Here is a 27,851-nt window from a genome sequence, read left to right as displayed (position 1 = left end):
AAAAAAGTAAACAAACAATTCTGTGCCAAAGAAAAAGATTCATTTACATAGACTAACTCTGGTTTGGAGGATTTCAGGTTCTTATTTAAGCAGAGAGCCATGGGAAGGTTTTTATGTTAGGTGTTAAGAGGACCAGATTTAAAATATAAAAAAATCACCATTTTTAAAAAAGAAAGTTATTTAGCATAGAGCAAGAGTGGTGCTAGTTCATTGCAAGATAGGTGCTTTGGTCCAATCAAGGCATGACAAGGAAAAAGCCTGGGTAGCAAACACAGAGAGAAACACAGATGAGTGTAGAAAGTGTTTCAGGGAAGAAAATTGAACAGTTAGGACTTTTTGGTGCTGGGATCAAAAGCAAGGGAGATATAAAATATGAAATGGACGTTTCTAATTTTGGTTACTACCAAAAAAATAACATCATAATAACCAAATAATCAAAGATTGAATGATACATGAAGGAAATCGTTATGGCCAGAAGTTATTGTGAATTGAGAAGTATATGATGCAAGGTAACATAGCAAGCATGAGCTAGTAAAGACTCTAATTTCATTAAATATCTAACTTTGATAATTTTGAAACATACAATGCATCATTATTTATTGTTGTCATCAATATGACAATAGCTCACTAAAGTCTATACTGTTATAAACTGAAGTTTTATATCCTTTAGTTCAATATCTCTTTTTCCCCACAAGTCTGGAGGGCTAGATTTATTGATAAGCTTGATTTGATCATTGACAAAGTTTTCGTGCAAGTATATCAATACATATTATGCTACATAATTGTATAATATACACAATGATTACTTGTTAATTAAAATTCTAAATAGGACTACAGTTTGAAAAGTTGTTAGAAGTGTTAGAATTTCAAAAACTTTATTTTTCTATTGAAATTTTCTAAAATTATGTGATTACTTTGTAATAAGTTTTCAGCATTAACAAGTTACTTTTACAGATGTATTTGTACAAAACAAAAAGGGTAATTCATCAAAAAATATACTTTCCATGAGATATTATTAACAAGGCAAAAGGAAAAGCCATTTCTTATATAATTTGCAATTTAAAATGGTTATACAAAGATTACTCTCCCAAAATGAGAACATTAGGGTTGAAAAAGGACTCTCTCAAGTCACACATAAAGTAATCTATGAGATATTAATCTTAATAAATAATTATCATCCTAAATTTATTATTATGATACAGCCTGAAATTTTTACTATATCTTTGAGTTTAGCTACTTAATGTAATTAACATTTATTAATATTTTACACTGAATGTCTAATTTAGTAGACTTATTTTACTTTCTAATGTACTAAAGATTTAAATCATGGTAACATTCTATTAAGTATCTTTGAAATGCTTTCTTTTGAAAAAGTTATTTATCTAAGTGTTATCTTTATCTGAAATGTAATACCTTATGATGTATAATTATGGTTATTTAGATTTTGAGTACCAAAAAAGTGAAATGTATATCCCATCACCTCTGCCTGTTGAAAATAAAATTGATCATTAGGATCTTCATTATAATTATATCATGTTGAGAAAAGTTGATTTGTGCCAAGTTTGTCTTTTCTATAATAAGAATACCTGTATTTACAGTGTTTGTTCTTTTGTACTTCTTTGAAGCTTCACACTGACCAAGATAATGGAGATGGAAATTTAAAATACATATTAACAGGAGATGGGGCTGGCAGTCTGTTCATTATAGATGAAAATACAGGAGACATTCATGCTGCAAAGAAATTAGACAGAGAAGAAAAATCCTTGTACATTCTCCGTGCCAAGGCAATAGACAGAAAAACTGGGCGGCAGGTGGAGCCAGAATCTGAATTTATCATTAAAATCCATGATATCAATGACAATGAACCAAAATTCACAAAAGACTTATATACTGCCAGTGTTCCTGAAATGTCTGGAATTGGTAGGTATATATTAATTCATGTAAACTGACTTTATTATTTGTTTGCTTGATACAGTAATTATTATAGACAAATGATTATGATATTTGACCTTTCAAGATAAGATATTAAGTGTAAATAATTCCTTCCTAATTATTTTTATTCTGTCAGTGTCTCCTGTTAGGTTGTACAATATCTAAGATGATTTCCAAGAACAGTTATTCCACTGCATTTCAATCAATATCTTTACCTCTATTCAACTGTTCAAATGAATGTCAAATGGAATATATTTCTGCCTGAAATGAAAGGAATAACAAAAAGTGTCAGCCTTTTTGGGCAATTTTGCTTGCATTATTTAGAATAATAACAACCAATGCTTGTATCTGACAAATGTGTTCAGAAGCACTGTCTCATTTGATTATTAAAACAACTTTATGTGATAGGCATGGAAATAGAATTTTAAATTCCTACTCTGTACAACAGTAACCCAAGATTCACTTAGATTGAGTTTCTAAAGCAAGACAAATAAACTGCTAGCATAATGGCAAGAAAGCAAATCTTTTTATGATATTTCTTGTGTTTTTTAAATTACTTAACATTGAAGAACTGAAGAACATAGTTTATGTTTTAAAAGCTGCCTACAATTTTAAATGCCACTTATTAATCTATAAAATTTGAATTATGTGTGACTCCATTTGAAATTCTGTTAACATGAAAAGTTTATATTTTCTTGTAAATTCTGACTCAAATTAGAAAATATTTCTTTAAAATGTTAGAAATTTATTATCTAAAATAATGCAAACAGTTACTCAAATTTGGTACAATTTAATTAACTGCTGTTTCAAAATCAGTTTCAAGTCTATAATTTTGACATTATAATCACTAAAATATGTTTCAGTCTAAATTTAATAATTTCCATGTGAGAAACACAAATTTAGTTGCACTTTTTCTGGGAGTCTGATGTTAATTATTTATCTAAATGTGCTTTCCAATCAGAAGAACCAAGGCTTGCAAAGAAGTTATTGTTCCCTGTAACCTCAAACGAAACTCATCTGTGTAAAGCAAGTGAGTTCTATTGTGCTTCCACAAATTCACACCAATTATATGAACGAGATATATGGAATTAGATAAGAGTTCTGGGAAATCTTCAGGTCCTGAGAGAAGCCATTTATTTAATATTTATTAATGCCTGTTCACCCATTACAGTTGCTTGAAAAGTACTGGATTGATCTATGCAGGTCTACCAGCAGGCTAATTTAGATATACATTATTGTCTCTTGATGGCTTATATTTGAGATTAAGGTACACCTAAAATTATACTTGTCTTATCAACTTCTTATCAATGAGTATGCTAAAATAATTTTGGTTTTTTTAGTTAATATCCTTTAACTTTTGTAAAACAAGATTGCTTGTTTTGAAATCATGTTATTTCACCAGATATTTTGACAACACACAATACCAAAACTTTCTTTTATTTTTCTCTAGAAATATTTGATATACCTAGAGTATTAAAAAGCACAATTAAGAAAACATTGATATTTGAATATAAGAAATTTGATAATTAATTTAAATATGAGTACACATTAAATTTTGAAAAAAATCTCATTTTAACAAATGAAAAATTTCTTTAAAATACACTATTAAAATGTCATCTCAAATAACCTACATTTTCTCCTAAGTTATTTGGTGATATTCAATGGCTCTTTCATTGTGTATTCCATCATTGATCTATCTAATTAATATATCCTTTCCCATTTGAAATACTAATATCATGTAGAATTTTTTTTAATATTTAACAAGTATGTGACAATATGAAGACTGGACTATGCACTTATATTTTAACTTTTTAAACTCTTTACTGATTTAATTACATGCAAAAATACACTCATGTTTAACAAGGAAGAAGCCTTGTGGATTATCTTCGCCAAAAACTCACTCTACAAGGTTTATGAGTTTTAAATTGTGGGCAGTACAACTTTGGATTAAAATGATGCTTAGAGAGAATGAGCATTTGATGCAGTGGTTAAGATGCTCCTTGGGGGCTTCCGAGTCCCAGTTCCACTTCCAACACAAGCTCCCTGCTAATGCACACCTTGGGAAGCAGCAGCTGATAGCTCAAGTACTTGTGTTCTTGCTATCCATGACTTGGATTTAGTTGCAGTTCCTGTTTTTTGTCTGACTCAACCCCCGCTCTTGTGGACAACTGGTAATTGAATCACCACCTGGAAGGCTCATTTTCTCTCTGTCTCTGTCTCTCTGGATCTCTCTCTCTTTCAAATTAAACAAAAAAAAAAAAAAGAGCCAAAGTCAATTGCATTTCCCCCATGGTCTATAATTCTCAAAAAACTGAGCGAAGCATGCATCAGGCAGCAGTATGATTCTAGATGCACCTTCTGTTCCCTAAATAATGATTTAGGATCAAAGATAATTGATCCTATTTATAGAGTTATTGTTCCCTAGCACTAATAGTGATACTAGTGCATGAATTTCTTATTAATTGGTCCACCACGGAAGTTCTATGTGTTTCTAGTGTTAAATGTATATGCATATATTATATACTATATGTGCATGCAGAAGATACTATTTTGGATTAAATAAATAAGTAAAAGTGAGCTCAAAAGAATGAAAGCTAAAATGGCACAGAATCAGCCTACTTCTTACCTTGTTAGCAAGGAAAAAATAAGTTGATACATTGAAGCTTGTCAATTTTAATGACTTACTATTTTCTTTTACTATCAACTAGTTAAGGCATATATTCAAAAATGTAATTTTCAATCTAACATAAAATTCAGAGTAAGTACACCAAAGTAGCATTTTTATTATTGTTATTTAAAGCAAATTCCTTTCTCTGTAAATTAAATCCAACTTAAGAATACAAAGAAAAAAACCCTACATTTTGTATAATAATTTCATATACATTTTATGCAAAAATAAAAATTAGATACTTTTTGCATTCTTATTTTTTTGGCTATTTTGCTGTAACTCCGTTACCTTATTAAGAGGATTTTTTGTTGTTGTTGTTAATATGTACTCTTCACTACAATTATCAGGGATGTCATTTTCTTTGATTTTGTTTTCACAAATAAACTATATCACAAAGGAAAACTACAGGGGTGATATTTAGGAAATTTGTCAGACAATGTGTAACCAATACACCATTAATGCTCATGCAAAGAATGCCTGTATAAATTGATACATAATAGGCGGCACCGTGGCTCAACAGGCTAATCCTCTGCCTTGGGACACCAGCACACCGGGTTCTAGTCCCTGTCGGGGTGCCCAATTCTGTCCCGGTTGCCCCTCTTCCAGGCCAGCTCTCTGCTATGGCCCGGGAGTGCAGTGGAGGATGGCCCAAGTGCTTGGGCCCTGCACCCCATGGGAGACCAGGATAAGCACCTGGCTCCTGCCTTCGGATCAGCGCGGTGTGCTGGCTGCAGCGCGCTGGCTGCGGCTGCGATTGGAGGGCGAACCAACGGCAAAGGAAGACCTTTCTCTCTGTCTCTCTCTCTCTCACTGTCCACTCTGCCTGTCAAAAATAAAAATAATAATAATAAAATTGATACATAATAATTTAATTCCAGTATTTTTTCATGATCTTATTTTAAGTGAAAGATTTAAAACTCTGCAAGTACTAACTTTTGTAAGAAATTAAGTTTAATGGATAAAATAAAAGTTCTGTATTACTATTCTAGCTTGTTTACAGTGTTATTCCCAATGATCTCCTTTAATGTTAATCATTTTCTATCTTAATATTTTTCTTTTTTTTTCATCAACTCCTCTCCTTGATTTTTCTCTCTGGCTCTGTTTCTGTCGGTGAAAACTGTATCATATTTGCTCTCAGAGTAACATGTTTTCACCCCTTGTTTGTTAAATTTTAATGACTGCCTTATCCAGACTGGCTTGATCTAAGCTCTGCTTTGTCATTTATTGGATATGTTGTCATTAGAAATTGTTATGTGTCCCAAGGCCTACTTCCAATATGTATTATGAGGAAAAAGTAACACCTATCAAGAACTGAGAACCTGCCAGTCTAAGCACCCTGTAACGTTAGTTCTAGTATGTCTTTATGCTGAACACTGATGAGTTTTTGGAATAAAATTTAAACAGAACCAGACAGGACCCTTACCATTGCTGTTATATTTCACAGAAAAAAAAAATTACACCCAACGAACTACAGGTCTATAGATTCACAGTTTTCTATAAATCTCATTGTACTCTTTACAGTTAACTGAGCTGTAAGAATAAATTCCTCCTTCACGTTATATGGTTTTTATCACCATATTCACACATTGAGACAGATAAAAATAAATTTAATCTCTCTTTGTTATGACCCCCAAAAAAAGACCTTAGGACATATAGTAGGATAGAACCCAAACTATTCTTATTTTATTTTGTTTATCTAAACTCACAGATTGAGTCTGGTCTTCCACCATGTAGTAGACCTAATCCTTACATGAGTAAATCCACAATACAAGATAAACGGGAAGGAGAGAGAGAAAGCTAAAAGCATTTGATAACTTTCTGTATTTTTTCCAACATTATCGTGTCACAGAGTTACACTTTGTTAAACAAAAGTAAAATTTTTAATTCCCAACCCCAATAGTATATGTGTTTAACAAACAGAAATTGTTTTAAATCAGTAACTTGCTTGATTCTGAGTAAACTTATATGCTAATACTTCATTATGTTTTATTACATTAATACCTATACCTAGATATATTGATAAATAGATGAAAGGTCTGTAATTTGGGTCATTTGTATATGAAATTAGTACATTTCAAATGTCAGATATTCATACTATATTTCCATGTTTGCAAATAAGACCAGAAGACACAAATGAAACTTTTAATTAAGAAACTTACATCTTCTAGTGAAAACACCTAAATTGATTTAAATTTTCCTATTATATGTAAACATACATGTGAGACCAGTTGATATTGCTGGGTTGCACTGCATGATCTAAATCTTTCTTATCTTTAATAATTATATAATGCTTTTAGATTTTTTGACATTAATAGTGTTTAACAGCATCTCTAAGTATTCTAATTCTGACAGGTAGAGAAACTACTTTCAAATGAGTATTTTAAAGTTTTAGAAATATTATAGAGTCCATTTATATTCTTTATGTTAACTTTCTTTTTTTAAGTTTAGTAATTTTGCATAAGTTCAAAGAACACATATTGCAAATAATCAAAGCTAACATTTTAGGACAAAAATATTAAAAAGTGTCAAAACAGTGTAGAACATTGTACTTCTTGTTCCCAAAGTTAAAATTATACTCATTTAAAAAAGAAAAATAGCACTGGTAACCCAAGAAATGTCATAAAATTCATGAGATAAATACTTTTAGTGCTTTGATAATGTTTAATTATTCACATTTCAATGATAATCAAAGATGAACACTGTTCATATTTTGACTAACACCTATTCACATAAGGGTTATACAAAATAAGAAATTAAAAATAAATCAGAAAAGCCACTCTGGTTGTAGCTCTAGCATTACTGTGGTGGAAAATCACTTTATTACTTTTCGTTTGATCATTTTTAAGTGATAAGTTAGACTTGGGACAGATTAAATGAGTAGATAGTGTTTCCTGTCACACATGGGACCTTTCTCATACATTCCCATTCTGCTAAGGAAACAGTGACTCATGAGGTAGTGCTCAATTGCTCATGTTATGCTAATTTCAAGAAAACAAAAAAACTGTCGGTAAATTCATTGGTTAATATTAAAACATATCAACAGGAAATTAGATGTTAGTATTAACTTAATGTATAATATGTTAATTTTCATAATATATACAAGCATACACAAAATTTGTGGCACATCCATGACAATGCATTTGGAGAAGCTTATGAATGATTAATATATGTGATGTGTTACAGAGAGGGCCAATATTGAATTTGTCCTGTTCTCAAGAATTTCAAATTCTATGTAGAAGCCAAAATATAAATTTTGAAAAATTAACTTTGATGTATTAGAAAATATCCTACAAGCTCATTTTGCCAAAGGGTAGGTATGAAAAGTTTCAATTAACAGTGACTTTAGAATTATGCTATGAATATTTACAGAGATCCAGTAGAAATATAATAAAAATTCTATCATTATATGCCCTTATGCTTATTTCCTGAAACTAGGTCCTTTAAGTCACTCTCATCTTTTGAAAGATTAATACTTATAACAATAAAATAATTTAAGTGTTATAAAATTATATTGATGTAGTATTAAATTTCAGTGTTGCCTATGACACAAAATTATATACTTCCTTATCTTCAGGATAATATGGATTTTCAAATTGCAGAAAATAATCAATATAATGTAGCATATCAATAGGCATAATCTGTGTTTTCGGTGGGGGGCTTTATGTAGGCACATCTGTTATACAAGTGACTGCAACGGATGCAGATGACGCCAACTACGGAAATAGTGCCAAAGTGGTCTACAGCATATTGCAAGGGCAACCATATTTTTCAGTGGACCCAGAATCAGGTAAAAACATTTAATATTTGTTCCATTCTTCATTATACAACATTTGCATGCACAAATTAGAAATGTTTCCATATTTTAAAATCCACCCATAAAATACCAAGTTTCTAGTGGTTTCTTGTAATTATCCCTGGAAACAAAAGCAATTTTCCATTATTTGTGTCAGTAACTTGTACTTAGTTCTTTAACTTAAAATGCATTTGGGTTAAATGTAAGAAGGATGAGAAATACAAATTTTTACAGAAATTCAGTATATTCTATCATATAGAAAATTACTCTGAGCTTAGGATTCACTTAAAAATATTCAAAATTATTTGTCTACAATTTTCTGGCTGGTGTTAATTTTGTTAATCAAAAGAATAATTAGGCGCCGGCACTGTGGCGCATTGGTTAAAGCCATGGCCTGAGGCGCCAGCATCCCATTCAGTTGCCTGTTTGAAACTCTGCTGCTCCACTTCCGATCCAGCTCTCTGCTGTGGCCTGGGAAAGCAGTGGAAGATTGCCGAGTCTTTGGGTCCCTGGGCCCATGTGGAAGATGCAGAGGAAGCTCCTGGCCCCTGGCTTCAGATCTGCTCAGCTCTGGCAGCCATTGCAGCTATCTGGGGAGTGAGCCAGCAGATGAAAGACCTCTCTCTCTCTGCCTCTCTCTCTCTCTCTCTCTTTTTTTTTTTTTTTTTAATTATTTTTGACAGGCAGAGTGGACAGTGAGAGAGAGAGAGAGACAGAGAGAAGGGTCTTCCTTTTCCGTTGGTTCACCCTCCAATGGCCGCTGCAGTTGGCACACTGCAGCTGGCGCACTGCGCTGATCCGAAGCCAGGAGCCAGGCACTTCTCCGGGTCTCCCATGTGGGTGCAGGGCCCAAGCACTTGGGCCATCCTCCACTGCCTTCCCGGGCCACAGCAGAGAGCTGGACTGGAAGAAGGGCAACCGGGACAGAATCCGGCACCCCAACCAGGACTAGAACCTGGTATGCCGGCGCCGCAGGCAGAGGACCAGCCTATTGAGCCGTGGTGCCAGCCACTCTCTGCCTCTCTTTAATTTAAATAATTAAACTGATTTATCAAAGCATTCCATAAACAATAGCCCATGGTAGATTTCATTTTATTCTATGAATTATGTTAGTTTTGTTATGGATTGAAAATTTATTTAAGTATACAAAAACTGTATACATTTGTTGATTAATTTCTGTAAAATAGATCTTGCCTAGCTTAATTTTAAAACTCTAAACTAACAGCTAAACATTTGTTCACCTTTTTCAAAAGGCGTAATAAAAACTGCATTACCAGATATGAGCAGAGAGAATCGGGAGCAGTACCAGGTGGTTATACAGGCCAAAGACATGGGTGGCCAGATGGGAGGCCTTTCTGGAACTACCACAGTGAATATCACCCTGACGGATGTGAACAACAATCCTCCTCGTTTTCCCCAGAGTAAGGAAGGTTGCTGTGATATCGTTGAAAAGATTCTCAAACACACTGCTGCTCTGATATTTACTTGCTTAGTTTCACAACTAGTTTATGCATAAAGGCAAATCTACAACCTTTCCCTCCAGAAAAAAAAAAAAAATCACAATTTTCTGCAACTTGAAAGCAATGATAAATATTTCCATCATTATTTTGAGTGGGTAGTGGGAGGAAAAAAAAAATGGTTGTCAACCTAATCACCCTTTCTTAGCTTTTGAAAAGTTGGAAAATTTTCCAGATTATTTTCACTGTAAGCATTTTACTCATTTCCTCCTAATCTCTTTGCTGGTTAGGACAGGGTACTCCAAATTCTAGCTACTTGCATTCAAACTATGGCAGTTATTTGTCTTGGCTCAACATTCTTTTTTGTACATTGGCACTATAACGCCTTGTACTATGAATTCTAAATCAGACTCTTTAAACAATTCCGAGATCAAGACAGTGTATCAAAGATAATACAAGTTGGTTGCATTGCCAGAATTTTTGCATTTTCTTAGTTAGGATTTATCTTGTTTGTGATGGTATCTTTAATGACAGTTTTTAAGTTTGGCAGTATCTATGTTATCCAGCTATGAAGATTAAATCAATGAAAACCGTTTCTGTTGTCACCATTTCAACCAACAATGCTTTGCATCCCATGAAGTTCTTTTTTTTTTTTTTTTCTTTGGCCCGGGGATGCCCCCAGGTGTGCTCCCAGGCCGGCCGCTGCCTCTAGCTAGCAGCTGGTGCCAGTTGGCAGCGCCGGCTGGGCGGCCTCTTAGAGCCAGGGCTCAGACAGGCTCCGCGAGCGAATGGCGTACCGCATCCCATGAAGTTCTACAACGCAGATTCAGCTCTGGGCTGAAGGTTTTTGCTTTTGCAGTGAATAAATGTGTAAAGGGTCTAGCTTGAGATGTTTGGTTAAGTGTTCAAATGTAAATTAGTACCAATGATTTCCATAGAATAAAATATTTTCCCAGGCCAACAAATATTCTGTGAATCAGCTTCAACAGGTAGACGTATCCATGTGATAAATTTTAACAATAAGTTTTCTGAGAACATGGATTGTAAGCTCAAATAACAAAAACTTGAACTCTGCATTCATATGTCTTAAATGTAAACTCTTATATAGAGTATGATTTGATGAATTTCCAAATGTCTCACCAATCTCTGTTTCTAGGATTATTATAATCTAAATGAAAGTTTTTAAATTATAATAGTAATAGAAAAAGGCAAAGCACTAGACCCTGGGCTAAACTTATTACAGACATAATCTCATGTAATCTTCATAATAAACCCTATAAGTTAATTACTAGCATTACTATTCTTATCATCCTTATTTTAGTGATAAAGACATCAAATTTCAGAGAATAAAACCAACTTATCAGGGTGAGAATTCTCAACCACGCATTTGGATTTATTGCTTCATCTTAACTCTTACATGATTGGAAGGAGAATAGATTTTGTCAGTTTTGTATTCCTGTTCTCCCAAGTCTTAAGGATAAATTCAGGAGCCCCTACCCTGAAGATAATACACTACATTAGTCCATAGAAAACCTTTGTGAAGATTAAATGCATTAGCACAGACAATTTTTGATCATATTGAGTTTTCAGTACACAATAATATATTTAAAGTATTTTCAACTGGAACTTTCTTGGTATGTTTGTCCTGTGGTTCCTTGGTTAGAGTCACACAGTGAAATGCTTTCAGGAACAGTAGAATGCAATATAATGACTGGCTGACCCTCCAAATAACAGGAATATCCAAATCCTACTTAATGGCATGAAGATTAAAGCAAACAAGCAAGCAAAGTGATATTGCTGTCTGTGGAATTATTTTCCTATTCCTGAAACAAAATAAATGAATAATTCATGTTTTTACCTACTTGAAATCATGTGAAATGTGTAATGAAAATTTTGAAAGACCTAGATAGACATGGCCCTGTAAGTCAAAAGTTCTGGATTCTAATATCAGCCTCCCATCTATTACCTAAATAAGCTTGGCAAAAGCATTTGCTTCATCTTTGTGGGACTTATATTTCTCACTTACAAAATGAGAGTGTTCTGCCTTTACACATACTTTTTCAATGCAATAAATCTATAATTTTTGACAGCTTGCAATTCTATATGATGAAAAAAAAAATCTACCCATTTAAAATTAATTTAAATAAGACAGGCAGTGGAAATGAAAAGATCTTGTTATCTGAAGATGAAATGTCAACCTGGCCCTGATTTAATTTACAGGTACATATCAGTTTCATTCTCCTGAGTCTGCCCCTCCCGGAACCCATCTTGGAAGGATAAAAGCCAATGACCCTGACGTGGGAGAAAATGCTGAGGTGGAATATAGCATAGCTGAAGGAGAAGGAGCAGACATGTTTGATGTCATCACTGACAAGGATACACAGGAAGGGATTATAACTGTCAAACAGGTTTCTTTTGGCTGTCTTCAATTTCAAATTGAGTTCTCAACAGTTTATTTCTGCTTTTTAGTAAAGGGAAGAAGACCTGGGATTTATTTTTCCTATCACTTGCCTGATGTCTGTCTTTCTGAAACTAGGACTAATTGTGTTTTCATTTCAAATAATTTAAGCATCTTCATCATTAGCACTTATAAAGAGGTATTAAACCTCAGCTATTTGTGCTTAAAGGAGAAAACAATCAAACTAGAATCAGAAAAACTCAAATTTATTTGTATTGTTCTAAGGAAGAAAATATAGGCACTTTGCCATCATAATTATTTCATGTACTTTTCAAAATACTAAATTGTAGGTGTGAGGGTCTATTCAAATAAATGAGGCACAAAGATGCTTTTTACTTTATGTTTTTCTTTATTTTAATGCAGTTTGGGAGAACACTCAGAAACTTGACATGAAATAATTGAGCTTTGTACTGATTATTTTATATGGCCCTGTTTCCATTTATTCCATTTATTCCTTGCTTTCAATAAACACTTAATGAAATATTTTATACTAAATCCCTTACATCTTATTCTTATTTTAACTATGTATAATTCTAATAATAGTGACTATGTAATATAAAGATCATTACATAATTTTCACTCACTTCTGACTAAAATAAATGAAGTACATCAAAAAATGGGAATCAATCTTAATGAATACAGTGTTATATATAGTTAATTCTCTATAAATAATAGGTAGGAAAGATTTATTCTTTATTTTATATAAATATGAATCAATAAATGGATGAATTACTTTACCTTAATTATTGATATAATTGAGGTCTGATTATTAAATTTTAAAATTATCTTTCATTATTATATTTTCTAAATATGCTAATTTTCATATTTTATTTATCTTCAGAATTTAGATTTTGAAAAAAAAAAGTTATACACTTTAAGAGTGGATGCAAGTAACACTCACCCTGATCCACGATTCTTACAACTGGGACCTTTCAAAGACACAGCCATGGTCAAGATATCAGTGGAAGATATAGATGAGCCTCCTGTGTTCAGTAAACGCTCATACTTGCTAGAAGTCGATGAAGATGTGAAGGAGGGTAGCATCATTGGGCAGATCACAGCATATGATCCAGATGCCATGAACAATTTAATAAAGTAAGTACCTTCTCTATTTACAGTTATGTAGAGAAAAAATAAATCTACTCTGTGTATAATTAGGAGTAGTTGTGCAATCAAATTATAAATATATCACTTATATTTAGTGGTATATTTCATTTGTGCACTATCGTGCTATAAGGTAGATACTATGATGATATATTTTGAGAGAGAAGACTTAGGAAGTGGCCATTTAAATGTTTTGTCTAACAGTTACAAAGCTGGCTTCTTAAACAAGATGACCTATATAGCTCCAGTGATTCTAATCCCTTTACTGTGGATGTGATTCTTGTCTCGTTGTCCCTCTTGGTTAAATTAAAGTTCAAATAAAAAATAATCAAAATAGAGAGAGGGAAATGGAGAGATACAGAAAGACACACACACACACACACAGAGAGAGAGAGAGAGAGAGAGGTTGAGAAAGGAGCCCCCATCCTCTATTTCAGTCCCCAAATGCTACAAATGACCACGGTGGCCTGTCCTGAAGGCAGGAGCAGGAACTCATACTAAGTCTCCATGCTGTGGCAGAGACTCAACTACATGAACTGTGACCACTGAATCTCAGAGTCCCACCAGGAGGAAATTAGAGTCAAGAGCAGGAGCAGGTATTGTGGTATGGAATGTGACATCTTCATTACTCCAAATGCCTATTTTCTTTTCCATTGATTACAGACAGAAACTCCATAAACAATAGGCATATTATATATCATCTTAAGAATCTATGGTTCTATTTCTAATATCATTTTTTAAAGATTTTATTTATTTATTTGAGAGGTAAAGACAGTGAGAGGGAGAGAGAGAGAACGGTCTTCCATCCTCTGGTCACTCCCCAAATGGCCTCAATGACTGGAGCTGCGCTAATTTGAAGCCAGGAGCCAGGAGCTTCTTCTGGGTCTCCCAAGTGAGTTCAGGGGGTCCAAGTACTTGGGTCATCCTCTATTGCTTTCCCAGACCGTAGCAGAGACCTAGATCAGAAGTGGCGCAGCAGTCGGACTTGAACCAGTGCCCACATGGGATGCCGACAGTGCAGTCAGAAGCTTTAAGCCGCTGCACCACAGCGCTGCACCTCTAATATGATTTAAAATAACTTTATTGAAGTCTTGTTAAGCAGCAATAAGCCCTTCAAATTTAAAGTGTATGAGTTGATAAACTTCAGTATACTCATACATCTGTGAAAACATCACCCCCATCAAGGTAATGCACATTGCCCGTAACCTAAAACATGTCTTAGTGCTCTTTACAGTACCTCCTTATCAACCTTCCCTGAAGTCAGCCTCACTACACAGCAAACACTTAATTCTTCCATTTCTATATAAGTTAGATTGGATTTTCTTTTTATTTTTGTTCTCAGGATTCCTTTTTTTTTTTTTTATTTATCTGAAAGTCAGCATTACAGAGAGAGAGACAGAGAGATCTTCTGTCTGTTGGTTCACTTCCCAAAGGCTTCAACAACCATGGCTGGGCCAGGCTGAATCCAGGAGCCAGGACCTCCTTCCAGGTCTCCCATATAGATAGCAAGGGCAGAAGTTGAGCAGCTAGGACTCAAACAGGCACCCAATATGGGCTGAGGATGCTTCCCCAATGCACCACAACACCAGCCCGAGGATTTTCTAGGATATTACATAAATGGATGTGTTTAATTGTTTATATAAAAAACATAGTCCATGTTTCTTACTTACTTTACTTAGCATAATTATCCTGAAATTTCTTACATATTATCATGTACCTGAATAATTCATCATTGTAGTAGCTTAATAATATTCTAATGTGTAGAAGCACCATGATATACTTGTTGAATGACTTATTGTTATTTTAGATCATTTTCAATACTTGCTTTTTATAACATATTTATACAAATTTGAATGCAATTTTCTATATACATATCTGTATAGCACTATTTGTCTTGCTATATTTGTATTTTATTCCTATTTCTTGAGTAAAATGCTGGAAGGGTATTTGCTAATCTGTATGGCACATGTATGTTTAGCATTTGCAAAAATTCAAGATATTTCAGAGTACTTGTATCATTTTAAATCATAGCAGAATGTATGAGGTTTCCAATTGTTCTACATCCTCACCAATGCTTATGCAGTCAGCATTTTATAAATTTTACTTATTATACTTGGTGTGTAATATCATCATATTTTTAATTTTTATTCTATGTCTAATGATATAAAATTTTTTCATGTTTTGTGCCACCAAAATATTTTTTTGGAGAGGCAGAGTTAGACAATGAGAGAGAGAGAGAGACAGAGAGAAAAGTTTTCCTTTTCTGTTGGTTCACCCCTCAAATGGTCACCAAGGCTGTGCCAATCCAAAGCCAGGAGCCAGGTGCTTCTCCTGGTCTCCCATGGGGTGCAGGGCCCAAGCACCTGGGCCATCCTCCACTGCACTCCCGGACCACAGCAGAGAGCTGAACTGGAAGAGGAGCAACCAGGACAGATTCTGGCGCCCCTACTGAGACTAGAACCCAGGGTACTGGTGCCACAGGTGGAGGATTAGCCAAGTGAGCCACAGTGCCGGCCTATAATATGGCTTTGATGAATATATGCCTATGTTTTATTGGATTATTTTCTAATTTTTAAATTTAGATATGTGTGCTGGTTATATGCCTTTATAATGTCTGCATATTGTCTGAAGATAAATTTACACATAGCAGAGTATTTTAAAAGTTTGTAGAATAGGGCCGGCGCCGCGGCTCAATAGGCTAATCCTCCGCCTTGTGGCGCCGGCACACCGGGTTGTAGTCCCGGTCGGGGCACCGATCCTGTCCCGGTTGCCCCTCTTCCAGGCCAGCTCTCTGCTGTGGCCAGGGAGTGCAGTGGAGGATGGCCCAGGTGTTTGGGCCCTGCACCCCATGGGAGACCAGGAGAAGCACCTGGCTCCTGCCATCGGATCAGCGCGGTGCGCCTGCAGCAGCGCGCCAGCCGCGGCGGCCATTGGAGGGTGAACCAACGGCAAAAAGGAAGACCTTTCTCTCTGTCTCTCTCTCACTGTCCACTCTGCCTGTCAAAAAAAAAATAATAATAATAAAATAAAATAAAATAAAATAAAAAATCTGAATTGATGAAAAGTTTGTAGAATAGAATAATAAGGAAGATGACATTTCTGGGTGCAGAATATTAAGAAATAAACGGATAGTTTTCTTATAACACACATTTTCCAAAAACTTTTTGAATATTTACCATATGGCTGTGTTTCAAATTTTTGCATCAAAATAAACTGATAACTCAAATTTATTTCCCATGAAATTCTTGATGTATCATATGTATCTTAATATATCCTCCATGATATTTAATAATTTATTGAGGATACAATTTCACAAGTGTCAATAAAATAATTAATCAGCTTTATTTTAAACTGTATAAAGATGGTTGATACAGTATTCAGCTTCTTAATCTTTGATCAATATTTGTTTTCTAAAAGGCACTCAAGTGTTGGAAGAAAAAAAAAACTTTAGTTTTACCTGTAAATCTCAAGAACTGTGATAAAAAAAAGAGTACAGAGATGACAAATTAATCCTAAATTATTTTCCTCAAATTATACTACCAGCTCTGCCAATGTGTAAGGTCACCCCTGAAAATAGCATATGGGTTGATTCCTGCCAGCATTTTTAAAAAAGTATTTATTTATTTATTTATTTGAAAGACAGAGTTACAGAAAGGCAGAGGTAGAGAGAGAGAGAGAAAGGTCTTCCATCCCCTGGGTCACTCCCCAGATGGCCACAATGGCTGGAGCTGAGCTGATCTGAAGCCAGAAGCCAGGAGCTTCTTTCTTCTGGGTCTCCCATGCAGGTGAAGGGGCCCAATGACTTGGGTCATCTTCTACTGCTTTCCCAGGCCATAGCAAAGAGCTTCATTGGAACTGGAGCAGCTGGGACTTGAACCTGTGTCCACATGGGATGTTGGCACTGCAGACCCCAGGGCTTTAACTTGCTGTACACAGTGCTGGTCCCCAGCATTTCCATTTTTGCAAAACAAAACAAATTTTAACTCTCCAGGTTATAGTGTAAGGAAAAATCAGCAATGATTCAAAAAGGATGGAGTATTTTTTAAGGATTTATTTATTTATTTATTTATTTATTTATTTATTTGAAAGGCAGAATGACAGAAAGAGAGGGAGGGGCAGAGAGAGGGGAGGAGACAGAGACAGAAGAGATCTTGCATTCGCTGGCTTCCTCCCCAGTGGCTGGAGCATCCATCAGCCCCAAGGATGGAGCATTCTATCATGGGATTCCATTTCCTCTGATTGAATTTAGGAGGATGGCTGATCCCTGAGCAGAAACAGGCTATGATAAGCATCATGCAGAAATTTTTTCGGGGAGAGTTTGAGAACTAATTCTCACCCCTACCCCCACTTCCCATCCCCTGTAAATCTGTTCATCAAACATTTTCTGAACTAGATCTGCCAATTGCAAAATGAGGTTCCGGTTACAATTAGCAGCTTTTGTCAGCTCTTTCATTTCATTAAGAATCATGGATCTTCCAAATTATAGGGTCGATTATAGCTGTATGAGGTTTGAAAGAACATGTGCCTCATTTCACACCTATGTTATATTTAACATATTTAAAGTTCATTTTTTTAGAAGAATTCCTTTTTATTGGTGTCAGATTGAATAAGTAATGACAAAAACTTGCTGGTGAGATCTCAGAGCTTCTTAATGCCTGATACTGATGCTCAGAATTTTTTCAAAGCATGGTCCCAGTCTTCACTGCTGCTTCAAAGAAGCCAAGACCTGCTCCTGGCCACATGGTGCTCTCAGGTTTGTCGAAGGGAGAAAATGAACAAGAAGCAATTGCACATATTGATGAAGTACAAAGTGAAACAGACAGACTTAATGAACTAGCCAGTAGGGAGATTTTGAAGGTAGAATAGAGATACAGCAAACTCATTCAACTATTTTTTTTTTCAAAAGAGGTCAGACCTGATAGCCAAAATCTCCCACTTTAGGTAACAATATTTATCTACCATCTACCAGTATCTGAAATGCTTGGGGGGTGGGGAGGGTGGGCAGGCTCTGCATTACCTGACCAGAGTTGAAGCAACAGAAGACATCAAATCAGGCTACAGAATAGATTTATATTTTGATGAAAATCCTTGCTTTTTAAATAATGTTTTCTCCAAAGAATTTTTCTGAATAAGAGTGGTGATCCATCTTCAAAGTCCACTGGAATGGAATGGAAATCAGGGAAGGATTTGATTACAGGTTCAAGTGAAACACAGAACAAAGCCAGCAGGAAGAGGCAACATGAGGAACCAGGAGTTTCTTTACATGGTTTACTGACCATTCTGATGCAGATGAAGATGAGTTAAGAGAGGTCACTCGAGGTGATATTTGACAGAAGCTGTTACAGTACTACTGGGTTCCTGATATGGGTGTTGACAAAGGGGAAGGAGAATAAAAGGAAGAGGAAGAGGAGGAGGATTGGAAGACATTGATGAAGAAGGGGATGAGGATGAAGGTGAAGAAGATAAAGATGATGATGAAGGGGAAGAAAAGGTGGATGAAGGAGAAGATGACTAATAGGAAACATTGATGAATTCCCACTTTTAAAAAAACATTCTCCAGTCCATGGGAGCAAGTTACATCTTATTATATTTTTTCCCTCTAGTGCTCAGTCTCCTGTTTTTAGGTTCTCTTTTCTACACAACATGGTTCTCAATTTATTGTGGGAATTTACCTTAAGCAGATATAGGATCTCTACCTCTTTTCTGTTCTGAATTCTTTTTTTTATCCCTTCTTGTCTTGACAATAACCATATGGAATCAACACCACTGTGCTCTATGGAAAGAAAGAAGTCCTTCTCCATTGGCTTTGCTGGAAGCTGGAGGGTGCTAGGCACTTGTGTAGTCGTGCACAGAATTCTAGCTTTTTTCCTTCTTTCTCTGTCTGTTGGGTTCAGAGATTACGCTTTGACTCTAAGTGAATACAGACAGTTAGCATTTACCAACATGTATCTGTCTACTTTCTCTTGTTTAAAAATAGAAAAAGAAAAACCTTAAAATATGAGGTTCTAGAAGATCAGCATAGAGTGGGTTTGAGGTGTTTGGGTGGGTTAAGTGGGCATTCTGACAACATGGCTGCTCCTTTGACATATTTAATTGTGATGTTTAATGGACATCCTTGGAGTTTAAGGTGACACTTTTAAAACTTAAAGTTCACTTCAAATGATCAAAAAATCCAAAAAATTTGCTAGTTAGTGATACAGTTATGCTTCAGTATAATGTACATGATTCCAAAGTCAACTGGAATACGTGTTTAAGTGCATTAATATATATAACAATACTTATTTGGTATTTATTTGATTTTTATTGCAGAGAGCAAAATTATTTTCTTATAACAATGTTGTTAACCCCTAACTCCTGGGAAAAAATAGCACCTTTTTGAATGAAAACATAATTACATTGTATATAATATATATATATATATATATATATATATATATAGTCAACATTCACTTTTGAAAGGGATGAAACTTTTATAGTTCAAAGTGATGGAAAATCTATTTCAAGAAAAAGTACCTGAAAAGGCAGCAGCTAATGCTTTTGTGAACGCTACTGTGTTAGTTGAAGAAGTACCTGGAATAGATAAAGGAAAAGGAAAGCTATCTTGAGATATTTCTGCATATCTGCATATCGTTTGTGTCTAGTGCGTGCATATTAGTTTAGCTTTCTTAGTAGGAGTTAAAAATAAAGGGATCTGATATGTGATGCATTTTAATGATAAAATCTAAAAATGAAAAGCTAACAATAAGGGGAAATAAAGGGAAACCAGAGTTCAGTTTCTACAATCTCAGTTCTCTTGTGCTATTTTCACTAGTGGTTTGGTGTCTGTATGATTGAATCCTGTCTTTGTAGAAGGTATTCATGCAAACAATTATGCCAATGATGTTTTTTAACTTATTGTTTAAAATTCAATGTAGAGAGATAAAAAAATATTGTCATTATTGTAGGCCATCCTCTGGAACATAGAGATAGCTTTGTTCCGTGGTAAGTGTTTATCAGGTTCATTTTGGTCATTTGTCATCATTCAATGTATTTATTATTAATAGGTAAATCAGAACATTCCCATTCTACATTGAAAAATAGAATTTTGACTGCTTAGTAAAAGGAAATTATTGCTGGGCTTTGACAAATTGTGAGACATCATTTGCATAGGAGAAATTTCCTAAATGTGGATCTGGAAGTATGAAATGTTAAAGTTAAAAAGTGAACTGTTCCCAATTGTCAAAGTGATTGTCCTTCATGAATTCTTAATGTAAAAAAACAGTACCTTTCAAGGTTGAACCTAAGAGTAGACCAGCCAGAAACTAATATATATTTTGAGCCTATACAAGCTATAAGTGATTCAAAGTTTGACTTTTAAAAAGATTTATTTACTTTTTTTTAAATTTATTTTAAAGAGTGACACAGAGAGAGAGACAGAGATCTTCCAACCACTGGTTCACCCTCCAAAGGGCTGAAACAACCAAGTTGCAGCCAGGCCAGAACCAGGAGGCAGGGACTCCATCTGGGTCTCCCCACATGGGTTTCAGGGGACCAAGTACTTGAATCATCATCTACTGCCTTCGTAAGAGCATTAGCTGGAAGCTGAATGGGAAGCAAAGTAGCCGGGCTTGAAATGGTATTTCAACATGGGATAGTGGCATCGCAAGTGATAGCTTAACCTGCTATGCCACAAAACTGGACCCCAAAGCCTGACTTTTTTAATGATGGAGTTGTTAGCTATTTCTCCATCATAGAAATCCCCATGCTAGGTCTAGGACAAATAGCAATGGGTACAAAAGAGAATTTTATTTAATTCTTTTCTATTTAATGCAAACAGTAGGATGAAATCAAAGATCTATTCAGACATAAACAGATATTGGTTTGTATTAATAGCAGAGAAACATATTTGCAGGTGAATATTGTAAACTAAGTTCTTTTTAATATATTCATGTACTTATGATTTTTATTTTTTTATCTTTGTGATTTTTGTGCTTTTTATTCTCAAGCAGAAATTGTTATATTTAAGGAAAATGAAATGTTTTTAATGTCCTGATCACTTTCTTTGCTTTCTTGTCTTGTAATAGAGATTTCGTCCAAAGCCAAAATAAAGCCCAAAGTAGAAATTCAGTTGAAAGTGCATTAACACAGATTAAAAACGCAACATTTTTTTTCATTTAGGTAATTTAAAGAATAAAGATTATACATATATATGTATATATAAAATCATCCTGAATTTTTTTTATATTAGGGATTGTTTAAAAATGCAATTGTATCTTAGATAATTGACAAAGAGTTGTCGAATAAATCCTAACATAACTTTTGCTTCTAGGAAAAACGTATATTATGCATTCTTGTATGTTTAATTTTATATTTAGCCTCCTAAATCTCCTTTATCTATTTAGGATTACAATTACTACTTAGCAATTACAGAAGAATAGCTACTTGGGCAGTGAATATATGTCAAATGGGAATTTTTTTGTCTCTCAAGCTATATTTACATTTTAATGTATGAAAATTGCAAGAATTATTATTTTATAATTAAGGAATACCACTCATTGCAGTGCTTCCAAATGACAACCAGGAGGTGACTAAGCTGGTTCTATGTACTGGGAATGAAGTAGAGCAAGAAGTACAAGACCAAATATACAACAGTCACATTTGCCATGAAACACAAATAGTTTAAACAGGTCCAAACTCTTTGAAGGCATATTCCTGACTGAATATATATATATATATATATACATATATATTATATACATATAATATATTATATATTTCAGTTATATATATATTTCAGTTAAAAGAAAAATATATATATATTTTCCAAATAATTTTATAAAGATTTGTTTAATATTTCAAAGACACAGAGAGAGAGAAAGAAACAGAGACCTTACATCTGCTGGTTCACTCCCCTACAAATGGCTGGGCCGATGCCAGGAGCAAGGAGTTTCTTCTGGGTGTTCAGTTTCTCCCATGTGTGTGCAGTGGTCCAAGCACTTGGGCTATCCTCTGCTGCTTTCCCAAGCACATAAATAGGGAGTTGGGTCAGACATGCTTCCATGTATTGGGAATGAGGATTTATATATATAAATCTATAAATATACACACACATATATATATATATATATATTTCAGTTAACAGAAAATATAAATAAATCAAGCAAACACCTTAATGTATAATATTAATATGTTAAAAATTATTTTGGGGCTGGTGCCATTGCTCAATAGGCTAATCCTCCGCCTGCGGCACTGGCACACCGGGTTCTAGTCCTTGTCGGAGTGCCAGATTCTATGCCGGTTGCCCCTCTTCCAGGCCAGCTCTCTGCTGTCGCCCGGGAGTGCAGTGGAGGATGGCCCAAGTGCTTGGGCCCTGCACCCCATGGGAGACCAGGAGAAGCACCTGGCTCCTGCCATCGGATCAGCGCGGTGTGCCGGCCGTAGCGCGCAGGCCACAGCGGCCATTGGAGGGTGAACCAATGGCAGAGGAAGACCTTTCTCTCTGACTCTCTCTCTCTCTGTCCACTCTGCCTGTCAAAAAATAATAATAATAATAATATGTTGAAGATGTATGTTTACCTAATCAAGCCTGTCATTTCAGTGTACAACTTAAAGCAGCATACCTAGTCATATGGCCTTTATGAAAATCCTAAAAAATAATAGGCTTAAGATAAATTTATTTTTTCTAATAATTTAAAAATTGCCAATACTGAGGCCAGAGTGTTGTTTAGGGCATCTGCCATCCTATGAGTCTGCAAGGCATTCAGATCTGGCTGAAGAGCCCATGAGACTATAGCAGGCATGGAAAGCCAAGATATCATGGAAAAAAAAAAAAAAGACCTAAATGAAATATCTCTGTGAGTGAGATCCCAGTGGAAAGAACGGGGCCGTCAAAGAAGGAGGTACCCTTCTCCGAAGGGGGGAGAGAACCTCCACTTTGAGTATGACCCTATCGGAATAAGATCAAAGTCAGCGAACTCTAAAGGCTTCCATAGCCCTGGCAACTCATGACTAGAGTCTAGGGAGATTACTGACGCCATGAACAGGAGTGTCAAATTGTTAAGTCAGCAACAGGAGTCACTGTGTACTTACACCCCATGCGGGATCTGTCCCTAATGTGTCGTCTAAAGCCAAGTGATGCTATGACTGGTACTGAAACAGTATTTTTATACTTTGCGTTTCGGTGTGGGCGCAGACTGATGAGGTCTTTGCTAATTATATACTGAAGTGATCTTCTGTATATAAAGAGAATTGGAAATGAAAAAAAAAAAAAAAAAACCTGGTGTTAAAATGGAAATGGCATAGAAAATTAATTATTTTGAAAAAAAAAATTATGTAGGATCTCTGTCTTTAATGTGCTGTACATTGCTATTTAATGCTATAATTAGTAATCCAATGGTAGTTTTTTCACTTGATGTTGCTATATGGGCAAAATGTTGAAATCTTTACCTAATATATACTAAACTGATCTTCTGTATACAAAGAGAATTGAAAATGAATCTTTACACGAATGGAAGGGGAAAGGGAGCGGGAGGGGGGAGGGCTGCGGGCGGGAGGGAATTATGGGAGGGGGGAAGCCATTGTAACCCATAAGCTATACTTTGGAAATTTATATTCATTAAATAAAAGTTTAAAAAAAATTGCCAATACTAACAATATTTAGAAACCTTATGTTTTTTAAAGCCAACACCAAATAATGGATACTCATATTATAAATTTATAACAGGAGCTGTACTTTTCTAGCTCAACAAAATTGAAAGGAGTTCATCTCCCTAAATGCCCTTAATCAGATACCAAGAGGGACTGGCGCTGTGGCACAGCGGTTAATGCCCAGGCCTGAAGTGCTAGCATTCCATATGGGCGCCGGTTCAAGACCTGGCTGCTCCACTTCCAATCCAGCTCTCTGCTATGGCCTGGGAAGTAGTAGAAAATGGCCCAAGTCATTGGGCCCCCGCACTCACGTGGGAGACTCGGAAGAGCCTCCTGGTTCCTGGCTTCGGGTCATTGCAGCTCCAGCCTTTGTGGCCAACTGGGGAGTGAATCAGCAGATGGAAGTCCTCTCTCTCTCTCTGCTTCTCCTCCCTCTGTGTAACTCTGACTTTCAAATAAACAAATAAATAATTTTTTTTAAAAAAAAGATACATAGGAAAAGCTATACCACATACTGTTTAGTCTGCTCAGTGGCCATCATTTTTCTTCCAATTCTGTCACTATTTTAACTACTTTTACCCATGATCTGAAACCTTAGTACATAAGGCTCGCCTAATATTTTTTGGAAATGTGGAATCCAAGCTCTGACCTGGACCTAATGAATGAAATTGTGTCTTACTAGTATCCCCATGTAATTGATATAAACATTATTGTTTGAGAAACATTAATGGAATTGTTTGTTTTTGTTGTTGTTGTTGTTAAATTTCTTGAGCTGTTTCTATATTCTGGATATCAATAATTTTGCATAGGTATAGTTTAGTAATGTTTTATCGCCCATGCTGCTACTTCTCTTCACTTTGTTAATTACTTCCTTTTTTTTTTACAGAAGATTCTTAGTTTTATACAATTCCATGTGACTATCTATGATTTTAGTTCCCATACTTTTGATTTCTTATTAAAAAATCCAGTGCCTATGTCAATGTCTTGGATCACTTCCCCTTTGTTTCCTCTTGTTGTTTGACAGTTTCAAGATTTAACTGTAGATCCTTGATAGATTTTGAGCTTATTTTTGAATAGGATTTAAGGAAGGGTCTTGTTTCAAACCTCTGCCTGTGGAATCTAATTTCCTCAACAACATTTATTGAGCAGATTATAATTTCTCCAGGAATGTTTTTAGCCCATTTGTCAAAGATAATTTGGATGCAGAGATGTAGATTCATCTTGTGGGTTGAAAGTGGAGCTCCATTCTTTTCCACTGGTCTCCATGTTTATTTTTACATCAATATCATGCTGTTTTACATCAATATCATGTTTTTACATCAATATCATGGTTACTGTAATCAGGTGGCATGCTTGAAATTTGGCATTGTGATGCCCATGGGCTTGTTTTTATTAGATTGTTTTTAATTTTCAGGGTCTTTTATGTTTGCATATAAATTTTGATTTTTATATTTTGTTAAAAATGTAATTTTATTTTGGTGGGGATTATACTGAGTCTATAAATTGAGTTTGGTAGCATGTGCATTTTTATAATATTATTAATTCTAGTCTGTGAACATGGAAGATCCTTCCATTTTTCTCTGCCAGTTTCTATGCTTTCTTAGTGTTTTCTCATTTTCATTTTAGAAATCTTTCACATCTTTGGTTAATTTTATCTCAAGGTATCTAATCTTGTGTAGCTAGTGTCAATGGGTCTTTTCTTTATATGTTGTTTTTCACAAGCACCTTTGTCAGTGTATAAAAATGCTAATGATTTTTGTGTTTTATTTTGATTTTGCTATAAACCACTCTGTTTATAGTAAATCTCTATGGCAGAAAGAGAAAACATACTCTAAAAAGGCAGTTTTCTATTTCTGCCATGAGAATTTATCATGAACATAATGTTTTATAGAAAGTCAAATCCATTATCTCTGTAGGTGAGAAGTCACATAGGAGGCACACTGGCTAGAATCAAGGCTATGCTCCGTGCCATAGATCCAGGAGGAGAATTGTTTCTTTGCTCTTTCAGGTTCTTACCAATGTCAGTGTGTTGCATCGTAGGGATGAGGCTCCTGTGTCCTTGATACTTGTCAGTGTAAAAACCATTCATAGTTTCTAACATCTGACTTCATGCCTTGGTTTACTGTTCCCTTTCTCAGTCTCTAAAAACATCAGCCGTGAATACAGTCCTTCTCACTTTTAAAATTTCTCATTTTTGCTTCTATTTCATTTCTCTGCACCACTTTTCTGTCTTCCTGTTCCACTTTCAAAGGCTCGCATGATTATATTAGACAGATCTGAATGATCGGAGTAATCTCTAATCTCAATATTTCTAACCTGAATCACATGTGCAAAACAGAAATCACACCTGTTACTTTACATTGTAAAGTAACCCCATTGACATGTCCTAGAGAATGGAGTATGACTGTTTTGGAGAGGGAGACATTATTTTACTAAGCACAAGGTGATGAAAACCTTGTGATGATAACTTCCACATCCAGCCCTGATAAGAAAATCACAGAATCCTATGGTAATATGATACATTGTTTTTATCTGGAAAAAAATTTTGAAGAAAAAACTGGAGGTCAACCTTTGATTCAGTTGAGATGTTCCTTGAATAAAAAGCCATTCAAATGCAATCTATTTTCCAATTAACTCTTCTATATTCACTCATACTCATAAAGTTCTGTATGGGCACATTACCTTATGTTTTTTAAACACATTTTCAATTTAGTCAATTTGCTATCGACCCTATCAAGTTTAACATGAATGTTTAGTATGTCTCAAAATTATAATCAATCTATGCTGAGATAGTTTAATCAAGTGACTCTTAAACACTCATTTACTTGGAGTGCTCATTATGGCTACAGCATTTGCAATGCCTGTGTCCTATATCAGAGCCTGGTTGTTGTCTTGACTGCTCCACTTCTGATCCAGCTTCCTGCTGGTGCATCCTCAGGGACAGCAGATGATGACTCCAGTGTGTGTACACTTGCCACCTGCATGGGAAACTTGTATGCAGTTCTGCCTCCTGGTTTTGGCTTGATCCAATCCTGGCTTTTGTGGGCATTTATGGAGTAAACAAACAGATGGAAGTTTGATCTCTCTCTTCCTCTCTTTCTCTCCCATGTCCCTTACTTTCTCTCTCTATCCTCTCTCTGTGTCACTCAGCCTTTGAAATACATAAAAATAAACACATGAAACTTTTAAAAATCTACTGTAAAAGCTGCCAAAAGCATTGATAAATATAAACCATGACTCCAGAGTTCACACTTCATAGTAGTGCCACTTTGGCAGTAGTCACAAAAGCCAAAGCGATCAAATAGTGTACTTAACAATTTGAGGAAATAAGAATCCAAAAAAAAGTTATTGGCAATTTATATTAAATGTCTTTGTCACTTCATTGTGAGAATTATCTGAAGCTTTAATAGCTGAAAGAAAAAGCCGATGACTTTAAAACAACACCTGGGTTTATGGGTCTCTTTGTGGCAGATATTCTGTTGATCGGCATACTGATATGGACCGAATTTTCAGCATCCACTCAGAAAATGGCTCTATTTTCACCTTGAAGCCCCTTGACCGAGAATCATCTCCTTGGCACAACATTACCATTACAGCTGCAGAAATAAGTAAGTCACAGATACACCCATCTTATCGCATTATCTTTCACCACAGTGGTAAAGTAATGGCACTTAGAAGACTCTTTTTCTTGAACAAAATAATTATATAATTAGCATGATCCTAGAGAAATGATACAGAAGGAGTTGAAATTTTAAAATATTTTAAGGATTATCAAATCATTACTTCACTTTAAATTTGATTTTCTTTTACAGT

At 35.1% G+C, this 27,851-nt stretch overlaps 1 protein-coding gene across 2 annotated transcripts in view; it reads left to right on the top strand.

Annotated features, from left to right (window-relative positions):
• The window catches only part of CDH9 (cadherin 9), a 98,814-nt gene that overhangs the window by 59,319 nt on the left and 11,644 nt on the right, over window positions 1–27,851 (top strand). The window contains exons 2-7 of one of the 2 annotated variants that reach the window (XM_062211740.1): window positions 1,626–1,920; window positions 8,268–8,387; window positions 9,647–9,814; window positions 12,071–12,258; window positions 13,150–13,403; window positions 27,510–27,646. In XM_062211740.1, coding sequence (XP_062067724.1) covers window positions 1,626–1,920; window positions 8,268–8,387; window positions 9,647–9,814; window positions 12,071–12,258; window positions 13,150–13,403; window positions 27,510–27,646 — 1,162 coding nt within the window. The remainder of the gene's footprint in view (window positions 1–1,625; window positions 1,921–8,267; window positions 8,388–9,646; window positions 9,815–12,070; window positions 12,259–13,149; window positions 13,404–27,509; window positions 27,647–27,851) is intronic. The other variant, XM_062211741.1, reaches the window with a different exon arrangement.

Source organism: Lepus europaeus, chromosome 15 (genome assembly GCF_033115175.1).
Source record: "Lepus europaeus isolate LE1 chromosome 15, mLepTim1.pri, whole genome shotgun sequence".
In the NCBI taxonomy this organism is placed as follows: domain Eukaryota; kingdom Metazoa; phylum Chordata; class Mammalia; order Lagomorpha; family Leporidae; genus Lepus; species Lepus europaeus.
The sequence above is the reverse complement of the archived record's forward strand: the minus strand, read 5'-3'. Positions and strand labels throughout refer to the sequence as shown.